The sequence below is a fragment of the Salmo trutta genome, chromosome 5, assembly GCF_901001165.1.
Source record: "Salmo trutta chromosome 5, fSalTru1.1, whole genome shotgun sequence".
In the NCBI taxonomy this organism is placed as follows: domain Eukaryota; kingdom Metazoa; phylum Chordata; class Actinopteri; order Salmoniformes; family Salmonidae; genus Salmo; species Salmo trutta.
The window spans coordinates 3,499,582-3,520,133 of NC_042961.1; the positions used below are offsets into that span (position 1 = coordinate 3,499,582).

General features: G+C 45.2%; 1 protein-coding gene across 5 annotated transcripts in view; it reads left to right on the plus strand.

The window, feature by feature from the left end:
• Nucleotides 1-4,648: 4,648 nt before the first annotated feature.
• Nucleotides 4,649-20,552, plus strand: part of LOC115193521 (adhesion G protein-coupled receptor B3) — a 140,398-nt gene continuing 124,494 nt past the window's right edge. For all 5 annotated transcript variants that reach the window (XM_029752222.1, XM_029752225.1, XM_029752224.1 and 2 more), the window contains exon 1: nucleotides 4,649-4,775. In XM_029752222.1, coding sequence (XP_029608082.1) covers nucleotides 4,691-4,775 — 85 coding nt within the window. In that variant the 5' untranslated portion in view covers nucleotides 4,649-4,690. The remainder of the gene's footprint in view (nucleotides 4,776-20,552) is intronic.

The following is a 20,552-nucleotide window of genomic DNA, read 5'->3' on the forward strand; positions in this document are numbered from 1 at the left end:
CCTTCCTCTGGGCTCCTCATCAGACATACAGCCTTCCTCTGGGCTCCTCATCAGAAAGACAGCCTTCCTCTGGGCTCCTCATCAGAAAGACAGCCTTCCTCTGGGCTCCTCATCAGACATACAGCCTTCCTCTGGGCTCCTCATCAGACATACAGCCTTCCTCTGGGCTCCTCATCAGACATACATCCTTCCTCTGGGCTCCTCATCAGAAAGACATCCTTCCTCTGGGCTCCTCATCAGACATACAGCCTTCCTTCTACTCCCATTTCTTTCTGGCATGCTGCTCCATATCTCATTCAAATCTCATCTCCACTGCAGAAATTACACACACACACACACACACACACACACACACACACACAGAAGGCAGACCGGAAATGTGTCTGTCTGATTAGGAACCCAGAGGAGGATGGAGACAAGGTTCATTAGTTCACTGGCTGAGGAACAGAGCCCTCGGTCTGCCTAAGGAGGGTGTGTGTTTGTGTGTATGTGTGTCTGTCTAAGGATTGCCTGCCTGGTGTTGAAGAATGTGCGATTCAGGCCAAGTCTATTTAGGTATAAAGAGTTCTTCTTTGGCCAATGTGCAGTTCATCTTCACCAGACCATGAGCTGATATGACAGCCATCTGTCTCATCTACAGGATCATGGTGAAAGATGGATTCTGGACAGATGTGTTTTCATGCATTATTTTACAACTAGACTATGATTTGGTGTTCTAAAAGCTAGACACAAGCAATGAACTTCAAATCCTGTTATTTGTAGTACAGGAATGGCTATGATGGGTGTGGATGGATGCTGCCGTGTAAAAACTGTTTCTGAGGAAACGGAGGATGAGCTGCATGTCTGTTGTTGTAGAGATGAACATATCAGCTGTATTTCTGTTGTTTTTGGCAGTAGGAATGGCTGAGGAAGGGCTGAGGAATGGTTGAGGAAGGGCTGAGGAATGGTTGAGGAATGGTTGAGGAATGGTTGAGGAATGGTTGAGGAACGACTGAGGAATGGTTGAGGAATGGTTGAGGAATGGCTGCGGAACAGCTGAGGAATGGCTGAGGAATGGTTGAGGAATGGTTGAGGAATGGCTGAGGAATGGTTGAGGAATGGTTGAGGAATGGTTGAGGAACGACTGAGGAATGGTTGAGGAATGGCTGAGGAATGGTTGAGGAACGACTGAGGAATGGTTGAGGAATGGCAATGGTCAAGAATTGTCTGCTTTGTCTGTAATTGTCTGCTTTGCTGTGGTTTATATCTCTGTCTTGGTCAGGTCATTATTGTGAATGAGAATGTGTTCTCAATTACTTACCTGGTTAAATGAAGGCAAATAAGATGTGTCAATGCTGTGGAGAGGATGGAAGTTGTAATACGAACGCTGTCAAGCACAGAAATACACTGAGTGGAAAAAACATAAAGAACAACACAGACGTGTGTGTGTGTGTGTGTGTGTTTGCGTATGTGGGTATGACTGCATGTCCATCTGTATGTGTGAGTGTGTGCGTGCACGTGTCAGTAAGTATACGTGTGAGTGTGTGTGTGATTCTATCAGAAGGTGTTCATTATGGGATGCCACTCAGAGCTCCTCTCTGGACTAAGACATGTCATTGCCTTGTCTGTAGAGTAGAGCTATAGCTAACACACATGCTACTATTCTGTGTCCATGTCTAGGACAGCTATTGTAATAACGTGGCTTTTCCTTCCTGCTAAATCAAATGGTTTTTAAGTACCATTTTAACACTGTTTGAATTGCTGATTAAATTAGTATAGATCCATTTGGTACATCTTAAGGAAAATACAAAGAACAATAGAACAAAAACGATATATTGATATCATTATCAGCGCAGTAACAGTCTGCCTCACACAAATCACACAAAATGTCTGCCCCCAAATCAAGTCCCCTCTAATTACAGCTGATCCGTCTCTGCTAGATTCAGGTCTGCCAGGTTAGTGGGCCGATCTCTGTGTCTTAATGTGTATCAGCTGGGAGGAGACAGGTGTACTGACAGGACAGAGTGTGTCTTAATGTGTATCAGCTGGGAGGAGACAGGTGTACTGACAGGACAGAGTGTGTCTTAATGTGTATCAGCTGGGAGGAGACAGGTGCACTGACAGGACAGAGTGTGTCTTAATGTGTATCAGCTGGGAGGAGACAGGTGTACTGACAGGACAGAGTGTGTCTTAATGTGTATCAGCTGGGAGGAGACAGGTGTACTGACAGGACAGAGTGTGTCTTAATGTGTATCAGCTGGGAGGAGACAGGTGCACTGACGGGACAGAGTGTGTCTTAATGTGTATCAGCTGGGAGGAGACAGGTGTACTGACAGGACAGAGTGTGTCTTAATGTGTATCAGCTGGGAGGAGACAGGTGTACTGACAGGACAGAGTGTGTCTTAATGTGTATCAGCTGGGAGGAGACAGGTGTGCTGACAGGACAGAGTGTGTCTTAATGTGTATCAGCTGGGAGGAGACAGGTGCACTGACAGGACAGAGTGTGTCTTAATGTGTATCAGCTGGGAGGAGACAGGTGTGCTTGTGTGCGTGTGTTGCTCTGTCTCTATCCATGGTCCTGAATGCTTCCTTTGCATTCTCTCTGACACTGATGGCTGGTCCCTAAGGACAGACACACTGCCCTGTCCTGAGCAATCACTCTCCAGTGGTAACTAAGCAGTGTGCTTTTAAAGTGTAGTCTCTATCTCTCCAGTGGTCACTAGACAGTGTGCTTTTAATAAAGGGTAGTGTCTATCTACTAGCCATGTTCTGCTCTGTCTGGGTGTCTGTCTCAGAGGTTCACTGTCTGATAATGCAAAGATCAATACATGGACTGACAGATGTCTAATTTGAACACTGCCCTGACCTGTGCAATCACTTTTAGTAGGTACTAGGCAATGCCTCCTTTTAAAAGGCACTAGTATCTACTAGCAAGTAGCCATGTCCTGGTCTGTCCCCTTTAAAGGTTACCAGTATCTACTAGCAAGTAGCCATGTCCTGGTCTGTCCCCTTTTAAAGGTTACCAGTATCTAGTATCTAGTAGCCATGTCCTGGTCTGTCTCCTTTTAAAGGTTACCAGTATCTAGTAGCCATGTCCTGGTCTGTCCCCTTTTAAAGGTTACCAGTATCTAGTATCTAGTAGCCATGTCCTGGTCTGTCCCCTTTTAAAGGTTACCAGTATCTAGTATCTAGTAGCCATGTCCTGGTCTGTCTCCTTTTAAAGGTTACCAGTATCTAGTAGCCATGTCCTGGTCTGTCCCCTTTTAAAGGTTACCAGTATCTAGTAGCCATGTCCTGGTCTGTCTCCTTTTAAAGGTTACCAGTATCTAGTAACCATGTCCTGGTCTGTCCCCTTTTAAAGGTTACCAGTATCTAGTAGCCATGTCCTGGTCTGTCTCCTTTTAAAGGTTACCAGTATCTAGTAACCATGTCCTGGTCTGTCCCCTTTTAAAGGTTACCAGTATCTAGTAGCCATGTCCTGGTCTGTCTCCTTTTAAAGGTTACCAGTATCTAGTATCTAGTAACCATGTCCTGGTCTGTCCCCTTTAAAGGTTACCAGTATCTAGTAGCCATGTCCTGGTCTGTCCCCTTTTAAAGGTTGCCAGTATCTAGTAACCATGTCCTGGTCTGTCCCCTTTAAAGGTTACCAGTATCTAGTATCTAGTAGCCATGTCCTGGTCTGTCTCCTTTTAAAGGTTACCAGTATCTAGTATCTAGTAGCCATGTCCTGGTCTGTCCCCTTTTAAAGGTTACCAGTATCTAGTAACCATGTCCTGGTCTGTCTCCTTTTAAAGGTTACCAGTATCTAGTAGCCATGTCCTGGTCTGTCCCCTTTTAAAGGTTACCAGTATCTAGTATCTAGTAGCCATGTCCTGGTCTGTCTCCTTTTAAAGGTTACCAGTATCTAGTAACCATGTCCTGGTCTGCCCCTATTTAAAGGTTACCAGTATCTAGTAGCCATGTCCTGGTCTGTCCCCTTTTAAAGGTTGCCAGTATCTAGTTATTATCACCTCTCACTAGTTAACTGTAATGTCCTCACCTCTCACTAGTTAACTGTAATGTTGTCCTCACCTCTCACTAGTTAACTGTAATGTTGTCCTTACCTCTCACTAGTTAACTGTAATGTTGTTATCACCTCTCACTAGTTAACTGTAATGTTGTCCTCATCTCTCACTAGTTAACTGTAATGTTGTTATCACCTCTCACTAGTTAACTGTAATGTTGTCCTCACCTCTCACTAGTTAACTGTAATGTTGTTATCACCTCTCGCTAGTTAACTGTAATGTTGTCCTCACCTCTCACTAGTTAACTGTAATGTTGTCCTCACCTCTCGCTAGTTAACTGTAATGTTGTTATCACCTCTCACTAGTTAACTGTAATGTTGTCCTCACCTCTCACTAGTTAACTGTAATGTTATTATCACCTCTCGCTAGTTAACTGTAATGTTGTTATCACCTCTCACTAGTTAACTGTAATGTTGTCCTCACCTCTCACTAGTTAACTGTAATGTTATTATCACCTCTCACTAGTTAACTGTCTTGTTGTTATCACCTCTCACTAGTTAACTGTAATGTTATTATCACCTCTCACTAGTTTACTGTCTTGTTGTTATCACCTCTCACTAGTTAACTGTAATGTTATTATCACCTCTCACTAGTTTACTGTAATGGTTTTGTCGTCTCTCTAGATCTATCCAGGTGCAGTGGAGCTGATGCAGGTCATCGAGGAATTCATCCACATCGTTGGCCTGGGCATGAAGGACTTCCACAACGCCTATCTGATGACTGGGAACTTGGGTAAGAACCACAGACAGATCTATTCTCACAGCCCACAGGTCTGGGATGGGTTTCCCACAGCCTTGTTTTTCTCCACAACCCAGCCACCCAGCTGGGTGAAGTAACAATTATCAAATCAATGTTTAACGATCAATCGTCCATGTGTGAATAAACAAAATGTTGCTGCTGCTGACTCCCCATGTCAATTCCCCCTCCATCCATCAGTAATCTGGGATAAATGATGCGTGGAGGGGAGGGGAAGGGATGGAGGGAGGGCTTAGCCTAATAAACAACCACTAATCAATTTGTTTATTTAAAACCTAGCTTGTGATAATCTCCTAAGAAAACACTCACGCCCGATGTTCCAATATCAACCATGTCTACAGTGGGTAGAAACCGTGGTCAGGGTGAATCAACCATAGAATGAACCTCAGGTCTCTAGGTCCAGTATTCCAATATAACCTTCCTAACACAGATCTAGGTCCAGTATTCCAATATAACCTTCCTAACACAGATCTAGGTCCAGTATTCTAATAGAACCCTCCTAACACAGATCTTGGTCCAGTATTCTAATAGAACCCTCCTAACACAGATCTAGGTCCAGTATTCCAATATAACCTTCCTATCACAGATCTAGGTCCAGTATTCCAATATAACCTTCCTAACATAGATCTAGGTCCAGTATTCCAATAGAACCCTCCTAACACAGATCTAGGTCCAGTATTCTAATAGAACCCTCCTAACACAGATCTAGGTCCAGTATTCCAATGTAACCTTCCTAACACAGATCTAGGTCCAGTATTCCAATAGAACCCTACTAACACAGATCTAGGTCCAGTATTCCAATATATCCTTCCTAAGACAGATCTAGGTCCAGTATTCCAAAATAACCTTCCTAACACAGATCTAGGTCCAGTATTCTAATAGAACCCTCCTAACACAGATCTAGGTCCAGTATTCCAATAGAACCTTCCTAACACAAATCTAGGTCCACTATTCTAATAGAACCTTCCTAACACAGATCAAGGTCCAGTATTCTAATAGAACCCTCCTAACACAGATCTAGGTCCAGTATTCCAAGAGAACCTTCCTAACACAGATCTAGGTCCAGTATTCCAATGTAACCTTCCTAACACAGATCTAGGTCCAGTATTCCAATAGACCCCTCCTAACACAGATCTTGGTCCAGTATTCCAATATAACCTTCCTGAGACAGATCTAGGTTCAGTATTCTAATATAACCTTCCTAACACAGATCTAGGTCCGTTATTCCAATATAACCTTCCTAACACATATCTAGGTCCAGTATTCCAGTACAACCCTCCTATCACAGATCTAGGTCCAGTATTCCAATATAACCTTCCTAACACAGATCTAGGTCCAGTATTCCAATATAACCTTCCTGAAACATATCTAGGTCCAGTATTCCAATAGAACCCTCCTAACACAGATCTAGGTCCAGTATTCCAATAGAACCCTCCTAACACAGATCTAGGTCCAGTATTCTAATAGAACCCTCCTAAGACAGATCTCGGTCCAGTATTCCAACAGAACCCTCCTAACACATATCTAGGTCCAGTATTCTAATTGAACCGTCATAACGCAGATCTAGGTCCAGTATTCCAATATAACCTTCCTAACACAGATCTAGGTCCAGTATTCCAATAGAACCTTCCTAACACAGATCTAGGTCCACTATTCTAATAGAACCCTCCTGACACAGATCTTGGTCCAGTATTCCAATATAACCCTCCTAACACAGATCTATGTCCAGTATTCCAATAGAACCCTCCTAACACAGATCTAGGTCCAGTATTCCAATAGAACCCTCCTAACAGAGATCTAGGTCCAGTATTCCAATAGAACCCTCCTATCACAGATCTAGGTCCAGTATTTCAATAGAACCTTCCTAACACAGATCTAGGTCCAGTATTCCAATAGAAATAGTGTGGATAGAACCCTCCTAACACAGATCGAGGTCCAGTATTCTAATAGAACCTTCCTAACACAGATCTAGGTCCAGTATTCCAATAGAAACCGCCTAACATAGATCTAGGTCCAGTATTCCAATGTAACCTTCCTAACACAGATCTTGGTCCAGTATTCTAATAGGACCCTCCTAACACAGATCTTGGTCCAGTATACCAAAAGAACCCCCCTAACACAGATCTAGGTCCAGTATTCCAATAGAACCTTCCTATCACAGATCTAGGTCCAGTATTCCAGTATGACCCTCCTATCACAGATCTAGGTCCAGTATTCCAATAGAACCTTCCTAACACAGATCTAGGTCCACTATTCTAATAGAACCCTCCTGACACAAATCTTAGTCCAGTATTCCAATATAACCCTCCTAACACAGATTTAGGTCCAGTATTCCAATAGAACCCTCCTAACTCAGATCTAGGTCCAGTATTCCAATAGAACCCTCCTAACACAGATCTAGGTCCAGTATTCCAATAGAACCTTCCTAACACAGATCTAGGTCCAGTATTCCATTAGAACCCTCCTAATACAGATCTAGGTCCAGTATTCCAATAGAACCTTCCTAACACAGATCTAGGTCCAGTATTCCATTAGAACCCTCCTAATACAGATCTAGGTCCAGTATTCTAATTGAACCCTCCTAACACAGATCTAGGTCCAGTATTCTAATAGAACCCTCCTAACACAGATCTAGGTCCAGTATTCTAATACAACCCTCCTAACACAGTTCTAGGTCCAGTATTCCAATAGAACCCTCCTAACACAGATCTAGGTCCAGTATTCTAATATAACCTTCCAAACACAGATCTAGGTCCATTATTCCAATAGAACCCTCCTAACACAGATCTAGGTCCAGTATTCCAATATTACCCTCCTAACACAGATCTAGGTCCAGTATTCTAATAGAACCTTCCTAACACAGATCTAGGTCCAGTATTCCAATAGAACCCTCCTAACACAGATCTAGGTCCAGTATTCCAATGTAACCTTCCTAACACAGATCTAGGTCCAGTGTTCTAATAGAACCCTCCTAACACAGATCTAGGTCCAGTATTCCAATATTACCCTCCTAACACAGATCTAGGTCCAGTATTCCAATATTACCCTCCTAACACAGATCTAGGTCCAGTATTCTAATAGAACCTTCCTAACACAGATCTAGGTCCAGTACTCCAATAGAAACAGTTTGGATAGAACCCTCCTAACACAGATCGAGGTCCAGTATTCCAATAGAAACATTGTGGATAGAACCCTCCTAACACAGATCGAGGTCCAGTACTCCAATAGAAACAGTTTGAATAGAACCCTCCTAACGCAGATCGAGGTCCAGTACTCCAATAGAAACAGTGTGGATAGTTAGGCTACACACAGCACTCAGATCTCAGAGGGAAGTTGGAATGGAGATTCTCAGCATATTTGGATGATATTGGTTGTATTGGCATCCCAATCATTTTGTAATCTATATATTATGTATTTCTGTGGGGTTGTGAGTCATGTTTAAAGAAACTGTAATTATTTCAGAAGCAGGATATAAAAAATGCACAATACAAAACATCTCCATTGGAGTTCCTCAGATACCTCTCAACAAACCATACTTGATAAAACCTTGATGGGTTCTCATGTTTTAAATCGAGTCATTGTAAACACACTGCACTTCCGTCAACCAAAGCCAAGGCCACGTATAATTACACATACCTGTGGATCCTAATGATACTCATGTTAGAAGAGCTGTGTCCCAAATGGCAACCTATTCCCTTGACGATTCCTTACATAGTGCACTACTTTTGACTAGAGCCCTATGAGCCCTATGAGCGCTGTTCAAAAGTAGTGCATTATTTAGAGAATATGGTGCCATTTGGGACGCAGTCACTTGAAACATGAAGAAAAAGGGGGCCCTAGAAAGTCAGGATGAATGATAACCTCACCAGAGACTCTTTGTGAAGAAAGAAAATGGTCTCTTAATTATGGTTCCTCCTAAGTGCGTCTCAGATGCCCTTGTGCGTGTCCTGAGTAGCACCCTATTCCTTGTGTAGTGCACTACTTTTTACCAGGGCCCATAGGGTATCCCATTGGGCTCTGGTCAAATGTAGTAACTTGTATAGAAGATAGGGTGCCATTTGGGACACAGACCTTATGTGGAAGAAGCATTTATACACACTAAAGCAAACCAAGCATTCCTTTAAAATCTCACCCACTTTTATGCTACTTTTATCTTAAATACGTCTTTCCCTGACAGAAACAGAAAGACATTCATATCACAGAGTCTATCCCTGACATAAATACTTTCTCTTCACAAAATGTTGTAAAAGCTGAAAGAACAAACTGTATGTTACGTGAATAGACTGATGGATTTCACTTTCAGTGTCTTCTGGTTAAAATAATACAGAGTTCCTAATGGATATTGACGCAGATAGACAGAATGAACGGATATATAGCAATCTCTGACTGTTGTTTACATATGAGATGTCAGAGATATTAGAGTCATCTCCTTCAATCTGCTTCCAAGTCGAAGAAAACCAACAGTCATTTTGATTTACATCTTCTGGCATACATTTTACCAGGACCACAGAGTACACCTAAAAGAGGAAACTAACTAACTCCTATGTTTTGGTCCTGACCACTGTCCTTGGTCCTGACCGCTGTCCTCGGTCCTGACCACTCTTCTCGATCGTGACCGCTGTCCTCGGTCCTGACCGCTGTCCTCGGTCCTGACCGCTGTCCTCGGTCCTGACCGCTGTCCTCGGACCTGACCACTGCTTGGTTACTGCTTCTTTAATCCTTACTTTCAGGCTGCAGTGCTACCAGAATACACTACACACACACACACACACACAGACACAGAGAGAGAGAAAGAGAGAGACAGAGCGAGAGAGAGAGAGAGAGAGAGAGAGAGAGAGAGAGCGACACACACACTACACAGATTGCTTACATCTTGTTGAATAATGTAGCAGCAGTCTCAGTGGTATTTCATTTCCCAGTCAACCACAAACCTACACTACCTTCCTGTCTGGAAGGAAGAATAGAACTATGATCATTATTTATTCATGCAAATTAATACACTTCTGTATTGCGGCGGTTTAGGCACCTCTTGTGGAGACATTCATCCAGAGCTGTGTACAAATATTATTTGAAACCATTTCAAAAACTTTTACGCGTCTTGATTGAACTCATCTGGTGAATGGAGCCAGTACAATAGTCACACAAGTTCAAACCCCGCCCATTTGGCATTCCACACCAGCTTAGCAAACGCTGTTTTTATTTGAAAGATTTCAAATAGTATTTAAACCCAGGTGTGAATTATTCTTTACTGGACTTTACAATGTGGCTAACGTATAACCCAATTATTACACTGTAAACACAGCCACTGGTAACAGACGTTATTTACAATGTGGCTAACGTATAACCCAATTATTACACTGTAAACACACCCACTGGTAACAGACGTCATTTACAATGTGGCTAACGTATAACCCAATTATTACACTGTAAACACAGCCACTGGTAACAGACGTCATTTACAATGTGGCTAACGTATAACCCAATTATTACACTGTAAACACACCCACTGGTAACAGACGTCATTTACAATGTGGCTAACGTATAACCCAATTATTACACTGTAAACACACCCACTGGTAACAGACGTCATTTACAATGTGGCTAACGTATAACCCAATTATTACACTGTAAACACAGCCACTGGTAACAGACGTCATTTACAATGTGGCTAACGTATAACCCAATTATTACACTGTAAACACAGCCACTGGTAACAGACGTCATTTACAATGTGGCTAACGTATAACCCAATTATTAATCTGTAAACACAGCCACTGGTAACAGACGTCATTTCAACGTCTAGTTTTGATTTACATTTGGTTGAGTTGTCAACTAACTTGAATTCAATGTGGAATCAACAAAACATTTTTCCATGTCCTTGGTTTTAAGTTAAAAGTTTGGTGAAAAAAGACAAATAGTCAGGTTAGATACTGGTCTAATTATGTATTCGGGAGATACAGGATATATTCCCCACAAACGATGCAACGTAGCATTCATTAAGAGACCATTATAATACATTATAATCTTCTCTCCACTTGGTGAATTAAGTTAATGGACATGTCCAAAGAGGGTTGAAATGCCTCTGGCTGCATACCAAATAGTACACTTTCCCTTTATAGAGCTCTGGTCATAAGAAGTGCACTATATAATGAATCGGAGGGCCATTTGGGATGGAGGCAATGCTAATGGCAGGCATTAGCCTCTTCTCTGATTGAGTTGCAGGCTATGCTAATGAGAGGCATTAGCCTCTTCTCTAATTGGGATGCAGGCAATGCTAATGTTAGGCATTAGCCTCTTCTCTGATTGGGATGCAGGCTATGCTAATGGCGGGCATTCGCCTCTTCTCTGATTGGGATGCAGGCTATGCTAATAGCAGGCATTAGCCTCTTCTCTGATTGGGATGCAGGCTATGCTAATAGCAGGCATTAGCCTCTTCTCTGATTGGGATGCAGGCTATGCTAATGGAAGGCATTCGCCTCTTCTCTGATTGGGATGCAGGCTATGCTAATAGCAGGCATTAGCCTCTTCTCTGATTGGGATGCAGGCTATGCTAATAGCAGGCATTAGCCTCTTCTCTGATTGGGATGCAGGCTATGCTAATGGCGGGCATTTGCCTCTTCTCTGATTGGGATGCAGTCTATGCTAATGGAAGGCATTCACTTCTTCTCTGATTGGGATGCAGGCAATGCTAATGGTAGGCATTCGCCTCTTCTCTGATTGGGATGCAGGCTATGCTAATAGCAGGCATTAGCCTCTTCTCTGATTGGGATGCAGTCTATGCTAATGGAAGGCATTCACCTCTTCTCTGATTGGGATGCAGGCAATGCTAATGGTAGGCATTCCCCTCTTCTCTGATTGGGATGCAGGCTATGCTAACGGAAGGCATTCGCCTCTTCTCTGAAACCCATTCAGGATTTAAAGAAAGGGTATTTTGTGCTGTTCTTCTCAGTTATTTTACACAGTCTAATTTGGCATGAATATATTACTAACTCCATTTTCAATTTATACACATTTTTAACATTTATGATAATATGTATAAGCATCTATTAGGGCTTATTTATGAAAGCTGTTATAAAATAGAATCGTCTCCCGCTGCCACATTGTGAAGATATTAGTAAATATACGATTGGTCAAATTGAAAAGCTCTACAGCCACACCCACAAGCCAAATAATCTCATCAACTGTTTCAGTCGAGTCACAAAACATTCTTCCTCCCGAGTCCTGGTGAAACAACAACCAAATAAAACCAACAAGAAATATTGATTTGGGCATCGCTCCATCTTGGCACCAACATTATATTTATTGGAGCGAATTACAACACAGCAGCTTGCTTGTTGTTGGCTAGTTCACTTTGATTAAAGAAATGAAAAGTTTACTGCATCCCAAACGGCACCCTGTCCCCTATACAGTGCACTTATTTTGGCCAGAGCCCTATGGGGCCCTGGTCAATAGCTGTGCACTACATAGGGAATAGGTCGCCTTTTGGGACGTAGCCGTAGTGTTGCTGATACACTGCCGGTGTTAGCCAAGTGGTGAGCCAAGCAAGCATGAATCTGGCTGGATAAGGTATAGCTGCATCGTTTCAGATGTAATTTATAGCAGCCTCCTGACACAGGGATAAATACTCTGCTGTCACCACACACCCATCCTCTACCCTCTTCCTCTTTTAGTCAAATAACCTTGATTGCAAAAAGCTCTCAACTTCACCGGGTAGATTTTCTTTCCCTCACAATCCGACTGAACATGTGCTGCATCTGTAACTTGAGATGTGTAAAACAAGCACATCTTACCAGAAGCACAATACTTTACATAGACATTGTCTAACTTGATGTTAAATTGATTCAGAACATGTATTGTCAAGAATGATGATGCGGAAGCTAACGTAGTGGATTCACTGACTCTTGTCTTCTACCTTTATGTCACCAGATGACAATGTAACCTATCTATGGTATTCACATACAGATGTAGGATCTTAATTTGATCGCAGGAAATGCTGATGAACTTTGTGATTTACATACATTTACTGACAACCCACGCTAACACGCATTTATTATCACGTTTCAGGTAAGATCCAAATGCAGACTGTGTTGAAGTAACAATGTTTATTACAGCAACAGGGGCAGGCAAACGACAAGTCAAGGCAGGCAGAGGTCAATAATCCAGAGTAGTGGTGCAAAGGTACAGATCGGCAGGAAGGCTCAGGGTCAGGGGCAGGCAGAGTGGTCAGGCAGGCGGGCTCAGAGTCATGACAGGCAAGGGTCAAAACCAGGACGGCGAGAAAAAGAGAAACTGGGGAAAAGCAGGCGCTGAGACAAAACGCTGGTTGACTTGACAAACAAGACAAACTGACAAACTGGACAAACAGAGAACACAGGTATAAATACACAGGGGATAATGGGGAAGCTGGGCGACACCTGGAGGGGGTGTAGACCATCACAAAGACAGGTGAAACAGATTAGGGCCTGACAGTTATATTAACAGTATCACATTTTTTATGTATATTACTTTTGGCCAGCGAATCGCTTAACACCTAGCAAGTGACATTATGGAATAAACATTAAAATCCTGTTGCTGCAGGATTATTTTGTTGTGACAATACTGGACAAAATAAGATCCTACATCTGTATGATGGTGTACAGTGGTTTGTGTGGATCCATTTGATAGACAGGAGGGTTTTTCTCAAAGACAATATTCAATTCAGTTTATTTATTAATCTTTTCTCAGAAGCATTCTGGAGACCAAAATGATTGCTTTATTTCTTCCTGCCTGGCCCATCCATGGTGTGTAGAGCCCTGTTTATTTAGACTGTTACCGGGTAGCATCCTGAAAGGGCCTTTTCTTCTGCTCCCCTGCTGGGACTCACAATGGGACCTCGTCTAAAGCTGTCACGCCACCACGGTGTGTGTGTGTGTCTCTCAATGCGACCTGTGACTAATACTGTCAGCCCATTGTGGCTTCACTCAACATCTGGTGCTCTGAACCTCCACTCTCTGTGACTGGCATGTCCCATGGTGCTCTGTGATTCCATGCCCGCTGTCGCTCTGATGATACTGCTGACACACAGACACATACTCACACATTCTCTCTCTCTCTCTCTCACTCTCCTCCCTTCCACACTGTCACACACTAACACACTCCTACAGTCCGTGGAGTTTTGCCAAACTTCCAATTACATTAGAGAGACAAGGAACAATGGTGCTCTGCAGGCTTAGCCTCATCTTCCCCAGACTGAAGGACAACCATGTTGTAGTACCATCAGACTGTAGAACCACCATGCTGTAGTACCATCAGACTGTAGAACCATCAGGCTGTAGAACCACCATGCTCTAGTACCATCAGACTGTAGTACCACCATGTTGTAGTACCATCAGACTGTAGTACCATCAGACTGTAGTACCATCAGACTGTAGAACCACCATGCTGTACTACCATCAGACTGTAGTACAATCAGACTGTAGAACCACCATTTTGTGGTACCATCAGACTGTAGTACCATCAGAATGTAGTACCATCAGACTGTAGTACCACCAAGCTGTATTACCATGAGATTGTAGTACAATCAGACTGTAGAACAACCATGCTGTAGTGCCATCAGACTGTAGTACCATCAGACTGTAGTACCATCAGACTGTAAAACCACCAGTGTAGTACCATCAGACTGTAGTACCATCAGATTATAATACCGTCAGACTGTAGTACCGTCAGACTGTAGTACCATCAGACTGTAGTACCATAAGAATGTAGTAACATCAGACTGTAGTACCATCAGACTTTAGTACCATCAGAGTGTAATACCATGAGACTGTAGTACCATCAGGCTGTAGAACCATCAGACTGTAGTACCATCAGACTGTAGTACCATCAGACTGTAGTACCATCAGAATGTAGTACCATCAGACTGTAAAACCACCAGACTGTAGTACCATCAGACTGTAGTACCATCAGACTGTAGTACCATCAGACTGTAGTACCACCGGACTGTAGTACCATCAGACTGTAGTACCATCAGACTGTAGTACCACCAGACTGTAATACCATCAGACTGTAATACCATCAGACTGTAGTACCATCAGACTGTAGTACCATCAGACTGTAATACAATCAGACTGTAGTACCATCAGACTGTAATACCATCAGACTGTAGTACCACCAGACTGTAGTACCATCAGACTGTAGTACCATCAGACTGTAGTACCACCAGACTGTAGAACCATCAGACTGTTGTACCACCAGACTGTAATACCACCGGGCTGTAGTACCATCCAGACTGTCATCAACCCCCTGGTGTAGGGTTAGGACTGGGGCTTGAACCATGTCATCAACCCCCTGGTGTAGGGTTAGGACTGGGGCTTGAACCATGTCATCAACCCCCTGGTGTAGGGTTAGGACTGGGGCTTGAACCATGTCATCAACCCGCTGGTGTAGGGTTAGGAAGGGGGCTTGAACCATGTCATCAACCCCCTGGTGTGGGGTTAGGACTGGGGCTTGAACCATGTCATCAACCCCCTGGTGTAGGGTTAGGAAGGGGGCTTGAACCATGTCATCAACCCCCTGGTGTAGGGTTAGGAAGGGGGCTTGAACCATGTCATCAACCCCCTGGTGTAGGGTTAGGACTGGGGCTTGAACCATGTCATCAACCCCCTGGTGTAGGGTTAGGACTGGGGCTTGAACCATGTCATCAACCCCCTGGTGTAGGGTTAGGACTTGGGCTTGAACCATGTCATCAACCCCATGGTGTAGGGTTAGGAAGGGGGCTTGAACCATGTCATCAACCCCCTGGTGTAGGGTTAGGAAGGGGGCCTGAACCATGTCATCAACCCCCTGGTGTAGGGTTAGGACTGGGGCTTGAACCATGTCATCAACCCCCTGGTGTAGGGTTAGGAAGGGGGCTTGAACCATGTCATCAACCCCCTGGTGTAGGGTTAGGACTGGGGCTTGAACCATGTCATCAACCCCCTGGTGTAGGGTTAGAACTGGGGCTTCAACCATGTCATCAACCCCCTGGTGTAGGGTTAGGACTGGGGCTTGAACCATGTCATCAACCCCCTGGTGTAGGGTTAGAACTGGGGCTTGAACCATGTCATCAACCCCCTGGTGTAGGGTTAGGACTGGGGCTTGAACCATGTCATCAACCCCCTGGTGTAGGGTTAGGACTGGGGCTTGAACCATGTCACCAACCCCCTGGTGTAGGGTTAGGACTGGGGCTTCAACCATGTCATCAACCCCCTGGTGTAGGGTTAGGACTGGGGCTTGAACCATGTCATCAACCCCCTGGTGTAGGGTTAGGACTGGGGCTTGAACCATGTCATCAACCCCCTGGTGTAGGGTTAGGACTGGGGCTTGAACCATGTCATCAACCCCCTGGTGTAGGGTTAGGAAGGGGGCTTGAACCATGTCATCAACCCCCCTGGTGTAGGGTTAGGACTGGGGCTTCAACCATGTCATCAACCCCCTGGTGTAGGGTTAGGACTGGGGCTTGAACCATGTCATCAACCCCCTGGTGTAGGGTTAGGACTGGGGCTTGAACCATGTCATCAACCCGCTGGTGTAGGGTTAGGAAGGGGGCTTGAACCATGTCATCAACCCCCTGGTGTGGGATTAGGACTGGGGCTTGAACCATGTCATCAAACCCCTGGTGTAGGGTTAGGAAGGGGGCTTGAACCATGTCATCAACCCCCTGGTGTAGGGTTAGGAAGGGGGCTTGAACCATGTCATCAACCCCCTGGTGTAGGGTTAGGACTGGGGCTTGAACCATGTCATCAACCCCCTGGTGTAGGGTTAGGACTGGGGCTTGAACCATGTCATCAACCCCCTGGTGTAGGGTTAGGACTTGGGCTTGAACCATGTCATCAACCCCATGGTGTAGGGTTAGGACTGGGGCTTGAACCATGTCATCAACCCCCTGGTGTAGGGTTAGGACTGGGGCTTGGACCATGTCACCAACCCCCTGGTGTAGGGTTAGGACTGGGGCTTGAACCATGTCATCAACCCCCTGGTGTAGGGTTAGGACTGGGGCTTGAACCATGTCATCAACCCCCTGGTGTAGGGTTAGGACTGGGGCTTGAACCATGTCATCAACCCCCTGGTGTAGGGTTAGGAAGGGGGCTTGAACCATGTCATCAACCCCCTGGTGTAGGGTTAGGACTGGGGCTTCAACCATGTCATCAACCCCCTGGTGTAGGGTTAGGACTGGAGCTTGAACCATGTCATCAACCCCCTGGTGAAGGGTTAGGACTGGGGCTTGAACCATGTCATCAACTCCCTGGTGTAGGGTTAGGACTGGGGCTTGAACCATGTCATCAACCCCCTGGTGTAGGGTTAGGACTGGGGCTTGAGCCATGTCATCAACCCCCTGGTGTAGGGTTAGGACTGGGTCTTGAACCATGTCATCAACCCCCTGGTGTAGGGTTAGGACTGGGGCTTGAACCATGTCATCAACCCCCTGGTGTAGGGTTAGGACTGGGGCTTGAACCATGTCATCAACCCCCTGGTGTAGGGTTAGGAAGGGGGCTTGAACCATGTCATCAACCCCCTGGTGTAGGGTTAGGACTGGGGCTTGAACCATGTCATCAACCCCCTGGTGTAGGGTTAGAACTGGGGCTTCAACCATGTCATCAACCCCCTGGTGTAGGGTTAGGACTGGGGCTTGAACCATGTCATCAACCCCCTGGTGTAGGGTTAGAACTGGGGCTTGAACCATGTCATCAACCCCCTGGTGTAGGGTTAGGACTGGGGCTTGAACCATGTCATCAACCCCCTGGTGTAGGGTTAGGACTGGGGCTTGAACCATGTCACCAACCCCCTGGTGTAGGGTTAGGACTGGGGCTTCAACCATGTCATCAACCCCCTGGTGTAGGGTTAGGACTGGGGCTTGAACCATGTCATCAACCCCCTGGTGTAGGGTTAGGACTGGGGCTTGAACCATGTCATCAACCCCCTGGTGTAGGGTTAGGACTGGGGCTTGAACCATGTCATCAACCCCCTGGTGTAGGGTTAGGAAGGGGGCTTGAACCATGTCATCAACCCCCTGGTGTAGGGTTAGGACTGGGGCTTCAACCATGTCATCAACCCCCTGGTGTAGGGTTAGGACTGGAGCTTGAACCATGTCATCAACCCCCTGGTGAAGGGTTAGGACTGGGGCTTGAACCATGTCATCAACTCCCTGGTGTAGGGTTAGGACTGGGGCTTGAACCATGTCATCAACCCCCTGGTGTAGGGTTAGGACTGGGGCTTGAGCCATGTCATCAACCCCCTGGTGTAGGGTTAGGACTGGGTCTTGAACCATGTCATCAACCCCCTGGTGTAGGGTTAGGAAGGGGGCTTGAACCATGTCATCAACCCCCTGGTGTAGGGTTAGGACTGGGGCTTGAACCATGTCATCAACACCCTGGTGTAGGGTTAGGACTGGGGCGTGAACCATGTCATCAACCCCCTGGTATAGGGTTAGGACTGGGGCTTGAACCATGTCATCAACCCCCTGGTGTAGGGTTAGGACCGTTAGCTCTTTAGGATGGCAGAGATGCAGCATAATGATAACTAGGTGTTGACATAGATTACCTCTCCAGCTTTGGTCAATTTTAAATCTGATCTTTGATTTTGGTGTGTCAGTGTTGCACAGTCTACATTCATGTCTGAGTGTTGTACAGTCTACATTCATGCGTAAGTGTTGTGCAGTCTACAGTCATGTCTGAGTGTTGTACAGTCTACATTCATGTCTGAGTGTTGTACAGTCTACAGTCATGTCTGAGTGTTGTACAGTCTACAGTCATGTCTGAGTGTTGTACAGTCTACAGTCATGTGTGAGTGTTGTACAGTCTACAGTCATGTCTGAGTGTTGTACAGTCTACAGTCATGTGTGAGTGTTGTACAGTCTACAGTCATGTCTGAGTGTTGTACAGTCTACAGTCATGTGTGAGTGTTGTACAGTCTACAGTCATGTCTGAGTGTTGTACAGTCTACAGTCATGTGTGAGTGTTGTACAGTCTACAGTCATGTCTGAGTGTTGTACAGTCTACAGTCATGTCTGAGTGTTGTACAGTCTACAGTCATGTCTGAGTGTTGTACAGTCTACAGTCATGTGTGAGTGTTGGACAGTCTACAGTCATGTCTGAGTGTTGTACAGTCTACAGTCATGTCTGAGTGTTGTACAGTCTACAGTCATGTCTGAGTGTTGTACAGTCTACAGTCATGTCTGAGTGTTGTACAGTCTACAGTCATGTCTGAGTGTTGTACAGTCTACAGTCATGTGTGAGTGTTGTACAGTCTACAGTCATGTCTGAGTGTTGTACAGTCTACAGTCATGTGTGAAAGGTTTTGATATGATTTTATTCAGCTTCTGTTGGAGGACAATGTAAGTAGATTATAAAATCTTATTTTGGTTAGAAATGTATTCATTCTTTATTATGAAAATGAACATAGTTTGGGTGTGATGCCTTCCTTCTTGGTTTGAAATGCTTTTCAGCCAAATAAACAATGTATGGGATAAGTTTGGCTTTAGACAGAGAGGATAACGCTCAATCTTAACACAACACTGGTAACTATTACACATTATTTTATACACTGGCAAAAGTGTTTTGCATCCCAAATGGCACCCTGTTCCCTGTTTATTGCACTACTTTTAGCCAAAGCACTATCAGTGCCATTTGAGACAGAGACAATATCTTACCTGATTGCTGGAGCCTGAAAGTGGATTGGAAACGGAGTGGCAGAGAAGCTGTCATTGCAGGGACGTTTATATACACAGACTCCACCATTAAAGTCAGACTCTACTATTAAAGACAGACTCCACCATTAAAGTCAGACTCCACCATTAAAGTCAGACTCCACCATTAAAGTCAGACTCCACCATTAAAGTCAGACTCCACCATTAAAGTCAGACTCCTCCATTAAAGTCAGACTCCACCATTAAAGTCAGACTCCACAATTAAAGTCAGAAAAGTCAGACTCCAACATTAAAGTCAGACTCCACAATTAAAGTCAGAAAAGTCAAACTCTCCCCATTAAAGTCAGACTCCCACAATTAAAGTCAAACTCCACCCTTAAAGTCAGACTCCAACATTAAAGTCAGACTCCACCATTAAAGTCAGACTCCACCATTAAAGTCAGACTCCAACATTAAAGTCAGACTCCACCATTAAAGTCAGACTCCACCATTAAAGTCAGACTCCACCATTAAAGTCAGACTCCACCATTAGGTTGTGAGAGTTGGGTGACCTGGGGGGCTCTGAGGTCGTGAGAGGGGGGTGACCTGGGGGGCTCTGAGGTCGTGAGAGGGGGGTGACCTGGGGGCTCTGAGGTCGTGAGAAGGGGGTGACCTGCGGGGCTCTGAGGTCATGAGAGGGGGGTGACCTGGGGGCTCTGAGGTTGTGAGAGGGGGGTGACCTGCGGGGCTCTGAGGTCATGAGAGGGGGTGACCTGGGGGGCTCTGAGGTCGTGAGAGGGGGGTGACCTGGGGGCTCTGAGGTCGTGAGAAGGGGGTGACCTGCGGGGCTCTGAGGTCATGAGAGGGGGGTGACCTGGGGGCTCTGAGGTCGTGAGAGGGGGGTGACCTGGGGGGCTCTGAGGTCGTGAGAGGGGGTGACCTGGGGGGCTCTGAGGTCGTGAGAGGGGGGTGACCTGGGGGCTCTGAGGTTGTGAGAGGGGGGGTGACCTGGGGGGCTCTGAGGTCGTGAGAGGGGGGTGACTTGGGGGGCTCTGAGGTTGTGAGAGGGGGTGACCTTAGGGGGCTCTGAAGTACTGGAACATTATAATAAA